The sequence below is a fragment of the Nothobranchius furzeri genome, chromosome 16 (assembly GCF_043380555.1).
Source record: "Nothobranchius furzeri strain GRZ-AD chromosome 16, NfurGRZ-RIMD1, whole genome shotgun sequence".
In the NCBI taxonomy this organism is placed as follows: Eukaryota; Metazoa; Chordata; class Actinopteri; order Cyprinodontiformes; family Nothobranchiidae; genus Nothobranchius; species Nothobranchius furzeri.
The window spans coordinates 31,263,112-31,284,580 of record NC_091756.1 but is presented as its reverse complement, the minus strand read 5'-3'; the positions used below and the strand labels follow the sequence as shown (position 1 = coordinate 31,284,580).

Here is a 21,469-nt window from a genome sequence, read left to right as displayed (position 1 = left end):
ACGTTTTATGATCTTACCACAGTTTTTCATCTAAAGAGTAAAGTTTGGTAAGTGTAATGGTATATTTTTGTCCCTAGGATGTGCTGAACTAAACCGGGAAAAACATCTGAAAAAAAAAGGAATATAAGAATGTCTGAATAAACTAACTAAAGTAATACTTCACATTAATACTTTTATTACTACCCTAATATTAATATATTTCCTGTTACATTATCGTTAACCACCACAATTCTGCGTTTTCTTCTTATGGAAACTTTATGTCTAAGCTCGTCCAGCCTTTTGGTAAAACTTACTTCACATTAATGTTCCATATCTGAGTAAAGTAACGGGTCTTTCATATAAGAATATTAATGAATATGAATTACATAAAATATGTAGTTAAACTTTGGCTAAATTGGCATTATTTGCTGTAGTTGAACATCTCATCTTGGCTATCCAGCTAGAAAGTCTGTGCTGTTAGTGGAGAAGTTATCTGAATATGAAGCTAACGCTAGCTCATGTTGTCTGTCCTGATGACGCCATCACTTATTTACTTGTGGATCTGGTCAGTCCTGCACTGACAATGCTAACTGAAAAAGTCATTTTCACAAATCGAGGATGTGTTAGAGTGTTTTTGTGTTCTAAACATTGTGTTTAGCTTTAAAGATGGAAGTTGGTTGCTGCACATCTCTTTTCCTCAGCTCACCAAAACGTCACGTTGCTCAGGAGATGCAGTGGTCTCTTACTCATCGTTTTTAAATGTGAATGACAAGGAGGCTTTCAAAAGTTTGAGATCACATCCATATATGAATTAAGTCCACAACATTCAACATTTATTATATTCTACAGTATATTTATACTATATAGTATATATATATATATATATATATATATATATATATATATATATATATATATATATATATTAGTATATAATTATTAGTAGCTTGGAGAGAAACTTTAGTTGTAGGTTTTGCTGACTTTGTCTGACACAGTCTACAGTCAAGGTCTGTGTGTGTGTGTGTGTGTGTGTGTGTGTGTGTGTGTGTGTGTGTGTGTGTGTGTGTGTGTGTGTGTGTGTGTGCGCGCATGCAGGTCAGCAGATGGTCCAGTTCTGCACTGACAGCCACAGTCATGCTCTTTGTGTGTGAGGAAAGCAGGCTACCCTCTTATTCTGACACACACACAGCTCATCCCTGGGTTTATTTTTTGCAGGTGCCGCGCTTGCTGGCATTTGAGATAATTAAGGGCTGACCTTTCTGAGGTGAGCAAAAATGTCACCCAGCCAGCTACCCTGACAAGTGGATTCACCCAACAGGGGGTCCCGGTAAAACTGCTGAGGATTCTCACAACCCTGAATGCGTACTTAGCACCCTTTAGCCTTCTTGAGCCACATCCTTCCACTGGCATTGAGATTCAGCTACCACCTTCTTAGTCTCTCATCCGCAGAGCAGTTTGATCCAGTGTCAGCACCAGATTCGCTCGGGTGCCAGATCGGCTCGGGGTCCTGTGCCTGCCAATGACGTCACACAACAGCAAATCCACTCGGCTTTTACACATATGTTTTGGAAAGTGTTTAGCAGTTTTGTTATACATTCTTGTGTCTTACGGCCTACATTATTTCTTTATAACTAATTTGGCAATAAAACACCATATTGTCTTGTTTTTTGGTAAAGAATGTTAAACTACATTAAACCAACATCAGACTGTTAAAAGCATAACAGGTCTTAAACGTGGCATTTTTAAATGAATTTACATAATTAGCAGCCATGTCTGTTTGTAAAATTTGGGATTCCTCTGTATATTTTGTGAGTTCTAATGAAAATAAATCCATTCATTCATTAAAAATGTTGCTTGCTATTTGTTCAGTTTTTTTTTTTGCCCCATTTCATCAAAATCAGTTTTCTATGGAAATATAACATATTTTCTCCGAATGTGTTTGTTTTTGGACTACAGGACTTCAACTGCAAGGACTACTACTACACCTGCAAATTTGTTTGGACCAATCAAAATCTTCAGTGTCAGTGTGCTAATGTTACGTTTACGAACGTAGTATCGTAACTTTAGAAAGTCTTGCCTTCAGCCAATCATGTAGCGTGACGTCATCGGTAGGCGCAGGTCCCCGAGCCGATCTGGCACCTGAGCAAATCTGGTACCGACACCGGACCATCTCGACCAACAGATGGAAGACTGAGACTGATGCAGACTGTTTGGAAAGGGGCTTCTATTAAACTGAACATAATGCACTCAAGTCTGCTTGTGTAAAAGCTTCACAGATACTTGGCTTGGACTAATTAATAATGCCTCAACATGTTGACACTACTGCTTAATACTGCTCATTAATTCATCCTTATTTGACCTACAGTGTAGAGATGTGGGGCAACACATACAAAAGTTCACTTCTGCCTCTGTGGACATTACAAGAAAGGGCTGTGAGGATCATACATAATACTGGGTTTAGAGAATATACCAACCCATTTTTTATTCATCCTAAAGTATAAAAATTCAGTGATGTAATAGACCTAAAAACAGCAGTATTTATGTACACAGTACACAATACTTTTTTGCCGGATAAGTTATTAAAACTATTAATCAAAAAATATATAATTTATATCATTACAATATTATTACAGAGCCAAGCTAACCTTCCAGCATTCATATGCGAGATCAACCCTGAAAAAAAGCAGGAGCTTCATCCTACTTCCCCTGAACATGTATTAAATAGCTGCTGTTCTTCCTGTTCTTTTTTGTTTCTAAGGAGAGCCTGAGTCACGCCCATCTACCTCTGGACCACGGGTCCCCGGAAGAATGAAAAACTGAATGCAAGTCAATGGGGCGAAAAACGCTATTTTCTAATTCCGCTTGTTATGTGCCATGGATTTCACATATGATGTTTGTGAGTTTAAAAGAACCAATTTGATACCAAGAATGTGCTTATTTTTGATTGAGGGCAACGTTATACGTGTGAAAATAAGTCCAGGACTACAAATGCGCTTCACGAAAGTGATGTCATCAAACCAGACACAGAGAAAACAGAGGGAAAATGGCTGTAAGTTCAGCAAACTTCAAATGTTCTCTTTCAGAAGGAAAGAACTACCGTAAATCTCGCCTTTTGGTAAGTAGCAGCTATGCTAGGGGAGACGAGATTGTGTGGTAATGTCATATTTGGACGTACCGATTTCTTATTTGTAGTCATGCTAATTACGAACATTTACAAGCTGATAAATCTCAAAGTACGCGACTGGCATGGTCGAAACACACATGTTCTTCAATTTAAATGAAACGAATGATATGTGAGATCCAGGGCGTAAGGCAAAGCAGATTAGAAAATAGCTCTTTTACCCCAATGACTTGCATTCATTTTTTTGGCCTTCCGGGGACCCATGAGCCGAGCAGAAGGGGAGAGACTTATGTTCCCTTTAATTGTTTTGTTTTATATATATACTTTTTTTCTCATGTTTGTGCTATTTCTTTTTTTGATTTCACTTGTTCAATAAACCATTCATTAATTTATTCTCTATCTTATGTTTTGTCACCATTTCTTGATAATCAAGAATCTTGAGTTGTTGGGGGACTTTCCACTTATTTGCGCAAAGTGACACACAGAATTCATCTTTGATGGTCAGGTCGAGCACACAGTGACTTCACAACATGTTAACAATAACTCAAGTATGAATTTATGAATTCTGACAAAATCTCACACAAACATCAAAGTGTCTAATGCTTTGAGTTGATGACATTTTATGTGAAAAAGGTCAACCGTCAGCTTCATTGTGACATAATATTCTGCAGCAACACTTTTTTAGTCCCATTTTAACACCACTCAACTCAAAGAGACATGGGTGGCTGTAGTTTATGATTAGGTGATGTATTGTCAATGGTCCTGCATGGCTCCAATACTCTTTAGGGTTATGTATAATTATTGATAACTACTTAGAAGTTTGAATAATTGTTTCATGTAATTTATTTGTTTTTAAAGTGCCTGTGCATTAGCATCTTCTCACTGGATGAAGACATGTCTGCAACATAAAATAACTGGCTATTGCAGGCTCTAGTGGAGCCCTGTTAAGCGTATAGGGGGCTCTCCATTATGGGTACTAGGATCATAGCTCTACAATAGATCTGGGCATGCTCAAAAGTTTCATTGCAAGGTAGTTTTTGTTTATTATTATTATCCTAGGCATTGCTTCAGGGTCCTGGGTGAAAGTGCCATAAAGATTATGAAGCAAGATTGGCCAAGTTGTTCTCTAGGATGCATTCTCATCTGTGTCATCGTTCAGCAGGTTTACATGCACATCTAAGTCAATCTGGGTCAATTTGAAATAATAAACTGGGAGTTATTTTTCCTAGTTTACATGTACGCTAGAAAATCAAACCCTCAAAGGAAGCTAATTCCACTCCAGTACAGTAGGTGGTGATATGTGCTCTTTTGTGGTGGCATTTTTACGCTTAGCTTTAAGCAACACAAGTAAACAAACGCTGGTGGGAGTGAAGCAGACTGAGTTAAGACAGGATATCCACAATGGACAGCAATGCTGCAGCACAGCTTATTTATTATAGATGTGTATTGGTGAAATTCTGCCGATACGTATGACGATACAGGGGAGACAATACAATATATCACAATATATTGAGATACATTCAGTCAGTCGTTATTAGCATTTTTTTTACTGTATTCATTGTACGAAAATTCAATAAACAGTCCAAACTGATACTTTACATGTTTAACATGAGGTACCATAATGGGGCGATTTACATTTCAATGGTGGAAACAAAACCCAATGCACACTGCTGCCAACTAGCGGTCGGCGTTTGAATTGCAGCAAAAGAAAAGAAAATATACTAAGTTTTGCATGTAAATTCTTCCAAAAATTAGATACACGACTTTTGAATATCGATATACTGCAGGAAAATATATCACGATATATCGCCATATTGATATTTTCAATACACAACTTTTGATTGTCAATATATCACTGGGGGGATAAAAAAATCTCCATATATTGCCATATCAATATTTTCTTACACCCCTATTATTTATTATTACTTATTGTTTACTGTACTGTTTTGATGTTGTTACATGTGTTACTTTGTGGTGATGATATTATCAGAAGACCCTGATTTGTTTATCTACAGCAGTCATGGGGTGATTGGTAGGGTACCAGCTAGGTTGCAGGTCCATCACTGCGCCATCTTAAAGCACATGAATAGAATTTAGACGATTAAACCAGAGCACCTTGAGAAACCCAATACATGTTGTCATAGGTTATGTTGGTCATTAAGAGCATAGCAGGGTCCCAATCCAATGTGAGGAGGGCTGAAATCTGGGACGTAATTTTGGGGGGGGGACGGGTGGGACATGTCCCCCCCACTTTTTCAAAAGGCAGTTTTGGTCCCCTGCACTTTTTTCCGTCCAAAAACAATGTTACGCTCCATTAAATGGATTTGGTTGAGCACTAGGACCGAAACGGAAACCGGTTTCCTATTAGACCCGCCCAAAGGCTAATCTATTGGCTCTGCTGATACTTGCTAACGTATTATTGGCTGTTGCTGCTGTCACTCAAGTTGTAAACAGTCAGAACGTGCTCACGTTGTTTTGCTAGTTTGGAGCCGCTAGGGAACACCGGTACTGAGTCACATCGTCAACTAGACGCTGTGTAATATCAGAGCTCAGCTCAGCTTCCATTACATAACATTTGAATAAGTGTTCATTTGTGAGTCTTTGGTAGTTAGGCACAGCCAGGAGGCAGCATGTCAAGAAAACGAAAAGTGGATATAAGAGACTTCTTTCAAAGTCAAAACGTAAGTTGGAACATGTGACACCCCTGCATTAAGCTCACTCACCTCCTCCTTCACAAACATACTCAAAACTAACTTTTACAAACTCATCTCCTCCACATAACTGACTCCTCAGTCACAATTTATTCGTATTATTATAATTATTTTTTTTATTATTACTATTATCATCATAATTATTATTACAAGTAGTAGTAGTAGTAGAAGTGTAACTTCAAAACTTTTATCATTTAACTTTATTGTAAACTTATCTATTGCAATGTATATTTTCACATTAAAAAGCTCTGAAAAATGAACAGTATCATCGTCAACAGATTTTTTTAAGCTTAATGTCAAAGATGTACACTTTTCATTAGATTTATCTTATTTTTTCCATTTATTTTTCGTGTGTTGAAATGCAACAACTGTTTAAACACTTTTAAGGGAAAAAACATATTTAATATGTTTTTATACACTCAAATGTTAGGGTGATGATCATGTGTAAAACATTAGTTCAGCATGTCCTCTAACACAGCAAATGAACAAACGGCCAGATCTCAGGAGGTACCGTTTATGTATGAATAATTTTTATACTTTTGACTAGGCCTGGGAAAGTAACACATTTTGCTGGAAGATATTTTGTCCAACAAATTGTTGATGATAAACGATATCATTGTCAACATTATCTAGACCAAAATAACCACTAATATAATGTTAATATATCATAATAATGCAAGTACACCCTTTAAAATGCAACAAATAAACCTTCATTTAACATTGAAATGTCCAGAACCAGAACTTCTAAATGAATAAAAATAACAAACAAAAATTAAATAAAAAAGGAATCTCACTCCCTGTTAGAAAATGTTGCACCAAAAACAATAAAAAAAGACCCAAAACAATAAATACAATGATCCATTGTCAACAGCCAAAACTGCACTTCAATAATGATAATAAATAAAAATAATAATAGAGTTGTACATTTTTTAACTTTTACACACACACACACACACATATATATATATATATATATATATATATATATATATATATATATATATATATATATATACATACAGTTGTGGTCAGAAGTTTACATACACTTGTAAAAAATATAATATAATGGCTCTACTGAGTGTCCCGTTATTTCTAAAACTCTGATTTTTCTCTGATAGAGTGATTGGAACAGATACTTCTTTGTCACAAAAAACATTCATGAAGTTCGGTTCTTTGTCTTTATTATGGGTTAACAGAGAAAAGTGATCACATTTGCTGGGTCACAAATATACATACAGCAGTGCTAATATTTGGTTACATGTCCCTTAGCCATTTTCACTTCAATTAGGCGCTTTTGGTAGCTGTCCACAAGCTTCTGGCAAGCTTCTGGTTGAATCTTTGACCACTCCTCTTGACAGAATTGGTGAAGTTCAGTTAAATTTGATGGCTTTCTGACATGGACTTGTTTCTTCAGCACTGTCCACATGTTTTCAATGGGGTTTAAGTCAGGACTTTGGGAAGGCCATTCTAAAACCCTTATTCTATCCTGATTTAGCCATTCCTTTACCACTTTTGATGTGTGTTTGGGGTCATTGTCCTGTTGGAACACCCAACTGCGCCCAAGACCCAACCTTCGTGCTGATGATTTTAGGTTATGTTGAAGAATGTGAAGGTAATCCTCCTTCTTCATTATCCCATTTACTCTCTGTAAAGCACCAGTTCCATTGGCAGCAAAACAGCCCCACAGCATAATATTCCCACCACCATGCTTGACTGTAGGCATGGTGTTCTTGGGGTTAAAGGCCTCACCTTTTCTCCTCCAAACATATTGCTGGGCATTGTGGCCAAAAAGCTCGATTTTTGTTTCATCTGATCACAGAACTTTCCTCCAGAAGGTCTTATCTTTGTCCATGTGATCAGCAGCAAACTTCAGTCGAGCCTTAAGGTGCCGCTTTTGGAGCAAGGGCTTCCTTCTTGCACGGCAGCCTCTCAGTCCATGGAGATGCAAAACACGTTTGACTGTGGACAATGACACCTGTGTTCCAGCAGCTTCTAATTCTTGGCAGATCTGCTTTTTGGTGATTCTTGGTTCACTCTTTACCCTCCTGACCAATTTTCTCTCAGCAGCAGGTGATAGCTTGCGTTTTCTTCCTGATCTTGGCAGTGATGAAACAGTGCCATGCACCTTATACTTACAAACAATTGTTTGCACTGTTGCTCTTGGGACCTGCAGCTGCTTTGAAATGGCCCCAAGTGACTTTCCTGACTTGTTCAAGTCAATAATTTGCTTTTTCAGATCCATGCTGAGCTCCTTTGACTTTCCCATTGTAGCGTTTGTGGGCGTTTGTATCCAATGAGCCCTATTTACCTGGCCTAAGAGAAGTCACCCGCTGTAGTCACTCATAATCACTCACAAGAAGTTAAGAGGCCATGCTATGAAGCTCAGTTCACTGACACGTTTCTAAGTCACCAAAATCGCTAGTTCATGTTGCTGTATGTATATTTGTGACCCAGCAAATGTGATCACTTTTCTCTGCTAACCCATAATAAAGACATTAAAGAACCAAACTTCATGAATGTTTTTTGTGACAAAGAAGTATCTGTTCCATTCACTCTATCAGAGAAAAATCAGAGTTTTAGAAATAACGGGACACTCAGTAGAGCCATTATATTATATTTTTTACAAGTGTATGTAAACTTCTGACCACAACTGTATATATATATATATATATTGAGGATGGAAAATTATTGAGATGGGCACGTGACGTGTCAAGGGGTCTTTACATAACACCCCCCACCCCAAATCCGCACAAGCCTGCTGTGTCCCCCCCACTTCTGAAATCAAAATTTCGTCCCTGGCTGAAATGCATTTGGTGTCACTTTAGGGTCATTATTTACTGTTGTTACATTAAAGTTGTTTTCTTATCTTCCACATATTTCCTCCAGTGAAGGATCAAAAAGCACACATTTTCCGATAGAAGGCAACAAAAGGTGCAGCAGAAACTGATAAAATAATAATGTTGATGCATTTTTTATTACCATCAAAGCTATAAATGTACAGTACATACGAGACAAAAATCTCGATCAGGTCACATGCTTGTGGCTTTTCAAAGACCCTTTCACCTAACAGAACATGTGGCTATATGCAAAACCCGTTCGTCCTGAGCTGTAATGTACAGTAGAAGCAGCATACCAAAGTCACTCTCCCGGGGCTCAGAGATGATATGCACGTGCGACTTTAGGACATAAATTTGGCACATGTTGGTGAACACCCACATGTGCAGGCAGCATGCGTGACTACACTCACCACCCGTCCTCTGCTCAGGCACTTGTTGAGATGTGTTCCTTTGTGCATGTGCAGGACACAGACCTGCACGCCCGCCGGTTCCCACAACATCCTGTCTCACTTTTGACGTATGCATCCACCCACGCTGCAGTCCTCGTAAATATTTGAGGGTATCGTGCTCAAGCAGCTTCCCTTATTTGTGCCACTGCACGGCCAGAAGGGTTAGCGTTAAAGAGTAGACAGCTGACATCCCCTGTGAGCTGCCATCTTTATGTCAGCCTCTTGGAGATGCAGCTCTGTGTGTTTAGGCAGTTACAGTTAAATTGCAGGTTATTTGGTGAAACTCTGGGTCATTTTAGTAGAAATGTTATTTAAACTGCAGATGCACTCAAGTAGCAGCTACTGTACCTGACGGTGTGTTTATTGCACTTTTTCATGCTAAACCTCTACGCAGCTCTGACAAGTCCCATAATTATCTCATATTCAAGCCATCCCATGTAACTGTGTTGTGTAACATGAGAAGCAGCTAATTTCATTGGCATTAGCATGTGTGTGTCAGTGATGTGCAGGAGGTGTAGAGCTTTTCTGAAGCTTACTTTCACTCTTTGACCTCCTTGAACTTTCCGTGTGCGTCTGCACTAAACGGCGTCTTCGCGCACCAGAGTGCTTCTGCATGTCACGCGCTGCATTTGCCGTCCCCCGTGGCAGCGTTTCGCGTGTTGTGCGCCCTCCTGCCCGACCTGACCTGGCGCTGCCATTTGCTGCCTTTTTTGATTATTAATTCAGTGTTTCCTGTCACAACCAATCACAGTCTCTCATGCCCCGTAACCTCTAACCTTTCGTTCTCCCTGCCTGCTACATGCCAAACAGAGTTAAGTCCAAACGACCCAGATTGTTTGTTTGTGTTGTTATTTTCTTCCTTCCACTGTACAGGATCGCGTGCAATCCCCCTAGGGATACCCCTCCATACGATGCCTTTCTTTTGAGCGGTTGAGTAGGCTGAAATGAATTTTGGTTAAGAAATCTTTTTAAATCTTTAACAAGATTTACATTAATGATGTGATTCAAAGCCCCAGGTTCCTTTTACTTTTCTACACTGTTGGATCTATGCCTAATCTGAGACTTCTGCACTCCGTCTATGTTAATTTTTATACTAAAGTGCCCCTTGTGTCATGCTCAAGTAAAATTTTCATGTGCACATGAAAAATCAGCACATGGCACTTTTGTTTTCTCAGTTCCTTCTTCAGTATTTTGCCGTTTTATCTCTGTGACACATCTCTGCAGAAAAGTCCACCAAGAACACGTTTGTCCTCTTTATTTCAGTGTGTGTGACAAGAGGAAGCTGCTGCTCAGAAATGAGGGGATTAGCTCCAGTGTTTACACTCTGTGTCTGTAGCGTGTGTTTGGCATGATGAGTGTGTGATGACTTTCTTTATCCAGTTCGGACATCTGCTTGGGAGAGGTGTAATGCGTGTGTGTGTGTGTGTACTTTGACAGGAAGAAAGTTTTTACCGTGTGTTACTGGGTTCACCCAGTGTTGTCCTTTCTGTCGAAGGTTAATTGCATCTTGATTCATTTGTGAGTCATTCCTCTGTTTTTGTGGGATTTTTAAAGGTGTGGAACAAAAACGTGTGTTAACTCATTCACTGCCAGCCGTTTCCTGATCGCTAACGGCCTTCGCTGCCAGCGTTTCTCGCCGTTTTTACTGTTTTTTTAAGAGTCACAGAACGTTGCGCGCTAGGATGATGTCAACGCCAAAACAACCAAAACAAAGCGGAGACTCACCTCTTACATCAGGAAGAATCCGTGTGTTTCGAGCGCTATCCGTTCTTTCATAATTCATTGTTGAATTGTGATTGGCAATTTAGTCTTTATTAGTCGTCATTGGCGGTGAACGGTTGGATTTAAAATGACGACTTTAGTCGTCAATTGCAGTGAATGAGTTAATGATTATTTCTGATTATAATCGATCACTCAGAGATTTTCATGCAGGCTGAACATGAAAATAGTCTCCTACACCTATCTCCTGCATTAGCTTCTGATAGAAATGGACGGTAAAACTCTAGGATTTGAAAATCCTGACAGATCTATGCCAGACTTAACGTTCATGGACTCACCCATCTTCTGTTGGTTTAGCATCCAGGAAACAGCAGAGAACGTCCCGACTAACTGTTAGCATTGGCAGCTCCACCACACAGCAAAACTCCTTCAGGCTTGTGTTATTTGTGGAGATAAAACTTCAGTGTTACAAGTTAGTGGTGGAGTTGCGTTACTGTTGTCCTTTCTGAGGCAAGATGTGCAAATATCAGGAAATCAAACTCCTGCTGTGTTCAGTCACTAACCGCAGCAGCAGACTTATGTGTTGATCCTAGAGTTTCTAGGCTTTTTTTTTGCCCCGAGAACAACTTACAATTCCTGCCGGAAACCACTGCAAATGTATTAATTAAACAAGTACTCCACACCTTTAATCATCATGGCTCCCAGAAGAATTACCCAGCTTTGCTTCTCTTCTCTCTGCGGATCCACTGATTGCCCGGCAGGTGACTAGAATCAGCTGATTTTTAGCGTGTCCGTGAACGTGTCACATTAAAGAAGTCCCACTAACACTAGTTACCATTAAAAAGTTTGTTTCGTGGGTACTTAAAAATCATTTCTGTTTCATAAAATAACATCAAAGTAAACATAGAGGAGTGTCAGAGGCTCCTTTCTCCAGATTTAGGTCTGCAGCTCAGAAACAAACGGATTACGGATTTGAGTTGTTGATGCTTCAGACTTTTTTTTAAAGGAGGTTTTACAACTTGAGATAAATGGAATAGAAATGTATAAATATTATTGGATCAGCTCAGTTGCACTTTTATATTTTTGAAAATGTAAAATTCAGAATTGTTTTTTCATTAAAAACAAATCATTTAAAATTTAAATTTATGAAATTGTTTTTTTTAATGAGTTTAGTCATTAATGTTTTTAGACCAGTTTTCCAAATTATAATAGAGATGCATAGTAATTCATTTTATTTGGATCTTACTTACTGGTTGGAGCACTTTGTTATGATCTGTGGCAAACAGGAGATGCTGTAAGTTGCCATATTTTATTTTATAGAAACATTTGAAAATAAACAACATTCTTACAGTTCCTGGGGAGATTCAGAGCTCAGAAAAAAGAGAAATATGATATAAGTATAAAAAGCTTTATACATGAATCAAGTATGTTTGTACATTTTTGAAAGTATTTGTTGGATTTTCCGACTTTTTTTTATTAGTGTTTGAATATGTTCTGATTTCATGAGGAAAGAAATCTATTACATGGAAAATATAACTCCTGACGTTTGTAATTTTCCTTAAAAGAAGACTCTGAGCTTGGAGGGAGAGCCCTGAGCAGCCTGCCTAACCAGAATCCAAAAGTCGTCCCAGATCTAACTTTGACTGGCTTCAGGTCCTGCCTGTCTGTTTCCGTCCTCACAAATCTAACTGGAGATGACAGTTCTTCAGCAGCGTTTCTGTGTCTGCTTCCTGTGACATGAGGTAAAAGGATTAGACATGGGTGCACCATGACAGATTGACTCGTGGTTGTACGTGATGGCACCAAAAACACAAAGTTTCCCCTCACGGTGCCCACTTGTAGCCATGCAGGAAGTGGCCCATTTTCAGCCAGAGAGTTTCCCATTTCCACTGAGTTTTACTTCCTCGGTGCAGCGCCCATGGCCTCCGGCTGTTCCGTAAACATATAACTGACTTCAAAACACTCCAGTGTGTGTTGATGCTGCTGATGCATTGTACATCACTGCACAAACATGTAATGAAGAGTGTATCTAGGCTATTTTCTTTAATAGTAATGGTTGTGGTCGTATTATGGAGGCAGAAATGGCACCTTTAAGGTGATTCATGGTGCATAATAGGTGGCTGGAAAAGGAAAGAGGCCGGCTTTAAGAGTAAATAAAACTATACCTTACACCCACGGGCTCCAAAATACTACATAAAAGCTTTCAAACGAACACATTTCCATCTTCACACACGGGTACACACCTTGTCAGTATGACACGCTGAGCTGAAATAAGCAGGCTAACGGAAAAGCTTTTTGACGTCACTGACCTGAAAACATCTGCAAATTCACACTTTTCCAGCCAGCAGATTTATGTTTATTGGCATTTTTCTCTGGGAAGAATAATGCAATTGCATTCTGTGGTTGCTTTCTCCCATTGGTTATATCCATCACCTGCTTTACTGGTGAAAATCACACTTTCTGCAGCCAGGTGGTCATAAATATCATCTAGGGCTGCAGCCTTGAGTGAACATCCTTTGTTCTTTTTGCTCCAGGTAAAGTTACCTCTCCACAAATGAAACAAAATGGCATCAAAATTGCACTGATTTGTGCAATAAGCTAATTGTTTATTTTTATTTATTTATTTATTTATTTATTTATTTATTTATTTATTTATTTATTTTTACAGAATTAGAAAATATAAAAATCAATTTTGTTGATTTAATGAGAAATTGGCACAGGTGCAACTCCAGGTGGTGATGAGGGACGTTTTTGTACCCTGTGAGTATAAAATAAATCAGCTTTTCCCTGCAGAGTGTTTCTGCAGCCATCTGCACGCGCCTGCATCCCACCAGCAGCACGCACAGCTCTCCTGTCTTACCCTGATGCTTTATATGCATCACACAAGTGTGAGCAGGCACGCAAACATGCCTGGCTTGACCCCTTTTGCTTTTACAGGAGTTCATCCGAGCCGTCCCGGTGTCATTCATGCAACAGTGCCACATTCCTGAGCTGCACTGCTCATGCAAGGACACATTCCTCCTCCTTTTTCACCAAAGTCTCTGCAGAACCTTTGAGTTTACTGTCGTGCAATACGTCTATTACTCATCAGAAGGTCATTACAGCAGTAGTGTGGGGTGTGGGGGGGTTGCTCCTGTTCCAACAAGCTGTTTAGAAACACTTTTACTGTTGGATGCACAGCAACACCAATGTCCCTTCTTCATGGTAGTTACATTTCTTTGTAGTGCGGCTGTCAGCGCCCTTGTGTTGGCTCACGCTTTCAGATCTGTTTAAATCCTGCAGCACTCGTCTCTCGTGGTTCTCATAATGCTGCGCTGGGCCAAACCTCTGCTTCCTGCAACTGGTGTAATTAGTGAACTTTCCCAGCCAGTTGCACTCTTCCCTTGTGCTCTGGCTCGCCTCCTGCTGTATTTGTAGGCTGTCACCTTTAATGAGCGCGTGTGTGGCTGCAAAAAAAAAAAAAAAAAGGCTGCAAGGAGGCATCACACACCTTGCAATCTTAAAACTCCAATAAATAATGAAGGCGGACGGGGCGTTTGTGTAACGTTTAATTTGAGACGTTTACGTTAATTAGCACCAGAAGACGAGAACGCTTGAGTACAAAAGGGAAGTGATCTCTTTACCGTGCCACTGAAGCACTAAATGATCTCAATCTCTCTGTGTGTGTTTTTTTCCAGGCAGAGGTTTTGCAACCATAAGAGGGTCCCTGACAAAGAGCAGCTCTCCCTCCTCTCCCTCTCCTGGCATCATGTGATCCGCACATTCCCTTGGAGTTCTCTAAGAGTGGAGGAGGGAAACTACACGCTTGTGAAAGCATCTCAACCACTAGCACCCCCTATCACCACTACCCCGACTGCTGCCTCTTCGTGACTCAACTTGCCTCCTGCCTCTTTCTCTCCCTTCATCTTGACGATAAAGAATGGCTCGGCTGCTTTCGTGCCCGTCCAACTCCTCCTGCAAATAAGACCTTTTAGCTTGTTTAACAAAACCTGAAAGAAGGGGAGATAAAAAACCTTGCAGTTCCCTTTCATACTTTGCTCTGTCTGTGCTTTTTTTTTTGTCCTCGGTAACTAAACCCCAAGCACAAACATTGACTAAATAAACAGTTTTTTTTGTCCTGTGACATCTACAGCAGCTGTTTTCTGAAAAACGTTGAAGGAAATATTTTTATAAAAACATTGCCTGCCAGTTTTGGGGAATATCTGCTGATCCAGCTTCTCTATGGGGGATTAAATCATTTCAGGAATCTGTACTGACTTCTTTGTGGCTCAGACACATCGTGGTTAAACTTTTTCCTCTCGGTGAGTTGAGCCGTCATGGCTGGGAAGGGCAACCCGGTGCCAGGCGGGCACCTAAACGGCTTCCCCATGCCCACCTACTCCTACTTCTTCCCCCACATGTTGGGGAGCCTGTCTCCTCCGGCGCTGCCTGGACTCCCCATCAGTGGATACAGCACCCCCTCTCCAGCCAGTAAGTCAATGTTTTGATCCTTTTATCCAGTCTCTGGCGGGTTGTGTGACCGAAGGTGGAAGATGTACCTTCTGATCCTCAGTGTTTCCTCTGGTGAAAGAACACTTTCATCCCTTCCTGTTTAGATCAATTGTCTTTGAAATATGTGAGAAAAAGAAAGAAGCACACAAACACACCACATTACCTCCAGCTCTGTCCTTAATTTACAACCACACACACACACACACACACACACACACACACACACACACACACACACACACAGATATCAGCCTGCGATGGAAATTTCAGCAGAGATCACAAGGAGATGAGAAAGGACAGTCAGACAAGTGCATTGTTTGTTTGGGGAACACAAATTTGGCAAGTGTTCCTAAAATACATTTCACAAACGACATCATTGTGGCTAACGGTCACGCAACAACTGCTTTCACACAGTGTGTGAAAAGCATCAGACTCCAATCAGGAAGGAGTGCCTTTTCTTTTAGGAAAATAAAAGCACTTCTGGAGACAGATTATTAGAAGAGTTAATCCCAGTAAAGGTTTGGGCTTCTTTTAGAGTTAATGCCGATCTGTGAGGTCATTCGAACACGGTTATAGGATTTTACGACATGACAGAGAGCATCAACAGATATCAGGGGCGTTGGCAGTCGTGTGAACTTAAGAAAGTCAGATGGAGGCACAGATAGACGGTTAGTGTGTGTGTGTGTGTGTGTGTGTGTGTGTGTGTGTGTGTGTGTGTGTGTGTGTGTGTGTGTGTGTGTGTGTGTGTGTGTGTGTGTGTGTTGGGGCAGACAGACCTCTGCCTCATTGTGGCAGGTTCTGACGAGGGGGTGAGGGGTTGGTATTGATTTTCCATCTCCTGGAGTTTGCATTCACGCTCATTGTTTAGGGAAGTGAAGAATAGTCGGTGCCCAGCCCAATCACTCCCACTTCCCTAATACCAAATACTCCATCTCACTCACAAAGGCTGGAACGTTCGTCAGATTCCTCTTTCACGCTGTTGCAGTTATTTATTTGTGTGTGTGTACGTGTGTGTGTGCTCTCGTCTATCTTTGTTTGAGTGTGTGTTTCCACCAGCGCTTGCCTCTTGCCTTCTGGGGGCGGAACGATTTCTTCCCTTCTGCCTGGACAAACATTTCCTGTCTGTAAACACTGGAGATCCAGGAACGCCGCGGTTTCCCGACATGCACGAGCGAGCGCTCACACTTGCACTTATGCACAACATAAACACCAACACAGTCTTTGCATCTCACGCTGACTCACTTTCTCTCACTCTCGCTCGTCCTCACGTGCAGAAAACTGCCGGCACGGTTCACACTTGTCCTCACACACACACAGAGCAATCGAAACACGCCGCTTCCTCTTTGTTTTCTCATGCAAACTGTAACAAACCGTCTTCCTTTTCTCCTTTTCCGGTGGATTGTTTCTCTCTTTTACGAACACACACGCACAAGCTAAGCCCCCATTCAGTTAGGAGAGAGAGAGAAAAGATTTGGACTGCAGAGGGATTGGCAGAAAAAGTTTGGAGCTTGAATGGGGAGGGATTTACAAAATGTCAGATTGGAGGCAAAAAGAGCCAAGCGCTGTCCTTGACGGATTTCAAACATGACAGAGCCTCCAGTGTGGGATTAATGCAGATGACGGCATGCCTGCGTAGACATAAGTGTGTATCCAGTCTGAAAGATGTAGATTGTGTGTGTCTGTGTGTGTGTGTGTTTCATAAATCCTGTCCAAAGGGATAGACTTATCTCATGCTTCATCTCTCTAAGAAATTAAATGCTTTGACAGGTAAACAAAGTCTTTTATGTTTGTCTCCCTGAATCTGCACTCGTACGCCGTACCTGAACCTGCTACTTGTAGCAAATAATAACCAAGCACCTCGTGTTACCTCACGCCGTCTTGCTGTAGCTATTTGACCGATTACTCCAGTGCATCAACATTTCTGTGATCAGAGGAATTAATTTCAAGGTGAAACAACTTCAACATGAGTTCTTAGTCCTGACTTTAAAAAACTGGTTAATTTAGCTGCAAACAAAGTATTTTGTCATTGCTGGGTTTCACATGTCGTAAATGCAGATGGTGGTACGGAAGTAGCCGGTGCTGCATCCTAGTTACTCTGTTGACTGGGCGTAAAAATGACGAAACTCTGTGCGGTCTACGGGTGTTACAATCACTTTCTTCAGGACTAAGACAAATGTTTTTGTTTTTTCCAAGTCCCGAGTGTAGTGCGCCACAAAGGACTTCGTTTAACAAAAATGTAGTGAAAGAAGACGGCAGAAGTGGATCAGGAACTACGACTTAAATGAGGAGCTGACACGGACAGTGCCGCAGTTCACAACGATCACTTTCTAACAGGCAAGAGATTACCGAGTGTTGTATTAAACAGTTACTTAGAAACAACCATAAAAACGGCAGGTTAACAGTTTGAGGCTGTTTTCACGTGTCTGCAAATAACTTTCAGCGTGCTAGTGTTTTTAGCTGTGTTAGTGTTTTCCCTGTTTCAAAACACCTGATTTCAATTAGCAGGTGATTAACAGGCTTTTGGATTGCTTGATGAGCTGCTGCTCAGGTGATTCCACTGTGTTGGAACAGGGAAGCAACAAAAAGATGCAGGACACCAGCCCTCGCACATACTCATCATTAGCATTAGCGATAGCATTATTATCATGAGCTAATGAATTAAAATAGCAAAACTCACTACTTACCTGAGCAAAAACAAGACCCTGGTCATTTAAAGCTTCTCCAGATCACTGAAAGCTTAACCAACCTGAAATAAAACCGCTGTGGGCTTCCAGGCTTCTAAAAGGCGATCATTTCAGCACAAGGTGGTTTGTTATGCCGATCGCTTCAGCGCTGGGTAAATCCTCCAGTGTATGAGGAGTCCGACTTTTAAACTATATGGGTCATAACCTAAAGGAAGATGTATTTTTTTCACGATATCACGTCTGTGCCAGCTCATTTAAAGCTTTAGTAAAATCGCTTTCATCCATCATCTCGCTGTTTTGTTGTGGAGCAAAACACTTCCTGTCCCTCATTTGAGTTTTTTGGTCGTCAAGAGTGAAGCTTTTACTCTTGTTATAAAAGATGTCACAGTTCAGGCATTTCTCTGCCAGATTTCAGCCATCCTAGGTGCACTGTAGCGTAAGATTAACTCTTAACATTTGAAATGTGTAAAACTACTTTTTGTTTTTATAGGGATTCATTTTTGGATGCCAAACCGAACAAGCTTTGTATTTACTAATAAAAGGTTAGACACATAACACTTGATATGAGACTTTTTTGAATCCCATGTGATTTTTAGGGGTTATTTTAAACCCGTTGGCACCAAACAATAATTCGTCCCTCAACACATCATTTTAGAAAGATCCACCTACACCAATGTGATGTGCATTTCTGTGAAAAAGTTATAAATTAATATTAGTTTACCTGTTGCAAATAATTTCATCATCTGTCTGGAAAACTATAAAAAATAGTAAATAATAAAATCAAGACCAAAGTGTGTTCTTGCTGTCTCCAAAACATCACAGTCACTTTTGCATTAAATGTATGTTTTGGCACAAATATTAATAAATTCTGGTCTGCCCTAAATGTTCCCATTAGTCCTATAAATAACATATTTATGTACAGTAATGTTTAATAAGAGCCTCTATAACATTTAGGAGATCTGAGCCGTTTTAGGACGGCAGCAATCTACTTTAGTAATGACTGGCTCAGCCAGCTCTTAGTGAATCAGTCCCGATGGACATGAAGAATAAACACTACCAAGGAACATGAGTAAGAAAACATTCATAACCGTTACAAAGACTTGCTGCTTTAAATCAGTGAAAAGTAGCAAATAAACGCAAATAAAATCTGAATTTTTTTCAGTTTGTTGGAATTCTGAACTTGGTCCCTCTTTTCTTTTCTATTTATCTTCTCTCCACCTTAACTCCTTTCTCCAAACTGTCAAGCTCCTCGGCCTCAGCTTCCATTTGCAAACCACAATAGACCAATTATTTGGCCCGAGCAGAGCAGAAGGGTTAATCTGGGCCTAAAACGTGCTGTTTTCTCTCGATGTTCATCTCCGGAGTTTCGTCCTCACATCACATTATCTGAGAATCGCCAGGTGAGGGGATTCACTGGAGCAGAACATTGATATTACATTCAGTGCTCGCAGCTTTATTAGTTAACTGAACATAATCTCTGGATTGACTCCATGCCCCTGTTTTGTTATTGACTCACACTCAAGCATGTCTGGATGTGAGTTTGAGTCAGAAGGAGAATTGTGGTAAGTGTTAATATAGGTTTTTGTCTTCTCTCTTCTATTAAGCAGTGAGTGTTTAACTGTACCCACCACGAGTAAATATAAATATGTCTGTGATGGGCTGTGTGTGTGTGTGTGTGTGTGTGTGTGTGTGTGTGTGTGTGTGTGTGTGTGTGTGTGTGCACGCGGTGGTGGCACTGAGCTTCTTTGATTTTGGCATCAAAGTCTTTACAGCAATCCTCATACTAAGCAAGCATTTAGCGACAGTGAAGAGGAAAACTCCCTTTCAACAGAAAGAAACCAGAGGATCCTGGCTCATAAGCAGCCATCCACCACGACTCACTGGGGATGGAGACGACAGAGCAGACACACACACACACACACACACACACACACACACACACACACACACACACACACACACACACACACACACACACACACCCCATACCCACCAACAAACACACACAAATACAATGCATATACCAAGTAGTGTTTCTGTGGCTACAATGTGATTTCTTTGTATATTTTCTATTTAGTAAGATCTTAGTGAATCTATAATTAAGATCAACAGGTAAACTAGTAGTAGCACACATTCAATGTCAAAGAAAGTAGAACGCTATTATCAGGAGAGGGAGAATGTTAAGTGGTTAGCAGCAGTGTGCTAGCCAATAACCCCCTCCATGAGGCCACCAAGTGAAAATAAGAAAGTCAACCTTCGAGAATAGGGCAATTTTTCAATACCCAAGTACACAAGTAGGTTCTTGCGTACTTTACAAGTACGTTCTTGGCGAGTACAGCAGAAAAGCCTGTTCTGCCAAGTACCAGAGGAGGCGGATAGCATTTGAAACAGAATTGTGCTCTGCTATGTCATGGCAACAAGCGCTGATTTATCCTACGGTTAAAAAATGATCCGAAATAAGAATAAAAGACAACACTGGTTTTAGTTTGGTAATGGTTTCGCTAATAAGCATTTTGTGGTATTGTGAAGAGTCTAGGGGAAAAACAAACACACACAGTAAATTTTACGTTACACACAGTTATCTACACCAACAGACAGCTTTTATATTACTTTATTTAGACTTGATTATTTGTATTTTAGATATTAAAACACTACAGTTATGAGCTTTCTCCTCTGCCATTTTCCATTTGGGTGTAACAGTTTCTGAAGTAGTGCATTGTGGGATACTTTGCTTGCGTTGGTCCACAGAAGGGTGTGTTATTGCGTTGTCGATACAATAGGTGGAGCAAGAACACATCGGGCAACTTTTAGCACACTACCCATGATACGTACTTAGGATTGTAACAGCACCTGGGCCAATGTTGATGATGCTTCACAATTACGCAAGCATACAAGTTTAGACAAATATGCACATAGAGAAATGGCCAAGCATGCCTGTATTCTGGAGGCACGGTTTATGTTTATGTGTTTAGCAGACGCTTTTGTCCAAGGCGACTTACAAGTGATAATCGGCATGTTGCCCTTGAGGCTAACAACAACAATAACAACAACTACTTGACATCAATCATGGAGAGGAGGGAACAAAGGAGTGGACGGTAGAGAGAGAGGGGGGGGGGGGTGCATGGAGGGTGCTAGTTTAGAAGATGCTCTCTGAAGAGCAGGGTCTTCAGGAGTTTCTTGAAAATTGAAAAGGAAGCCCCTGTTCTGGTAGTGCTTGGTAGGTCATTCCACATTTGTGGAACAATGCATGAGAAGAGTCTGGATTGTCCTGAGCGTGGTGTAGGCACTGCTAGCCAACGATCCTGTGATGACCGGAGCAGCCGGGCCGAGACGTAAGCCTTTGCTAGAGGATTCAGGTAGATGGGAGCCGTACCATCTTGGACTTTGTATGCTAGTGTTAGCAATTTGAATTTGATGTGTGCTGCTAGCGGTAGCCAGTGGAGCTCATTGAACAGAGGGGTGACGTGTGCTCTTTTTG

At 40.5% G+C, this 21,469-nt stretch overlaps 1 protein-coding gene and 1 long non-coding RNA gene across 2 annotated transcripts in view; both read left to right on the top strand.

The window, feature by feature from the left end:
* LOC139063521 (uncharacterized) overlaps positions 1-14,704 on the top strand; it is a 105,805-nt gene extending 91,101 nt beyond the window's left edge. The window contains exon 3 of the long non-coding RNA XR_011516886.1: positions 14,494-14,704. This is a non-coding gene — a long non-coding RNA (uncharacterized lncRNA). The remainder of the gene's footprint in view (positions 1-14,493) is intronic.
* A 198-nt stretch (positions 14,705-14,902) lies between these two features.
* raraa (retinoic acid receptor, alpha a) overlaps positions 14,903-21,469 on the top strand; it is a 99,938-nt gene continuing 93,371 nt past the window's right edge. The window contains exon 1 of the mRNA XM_054749112.2: positions 14,903-15,286. Within this exon, the coding sequence (XP_054605087.1) occupies positions 15,133-15,286 (154 nt within the window). The 5' untranslated portion in view covers positions 14,903-15,132. The remainder of the gene's footprint in view (positions 15,287-21,469) is intronic.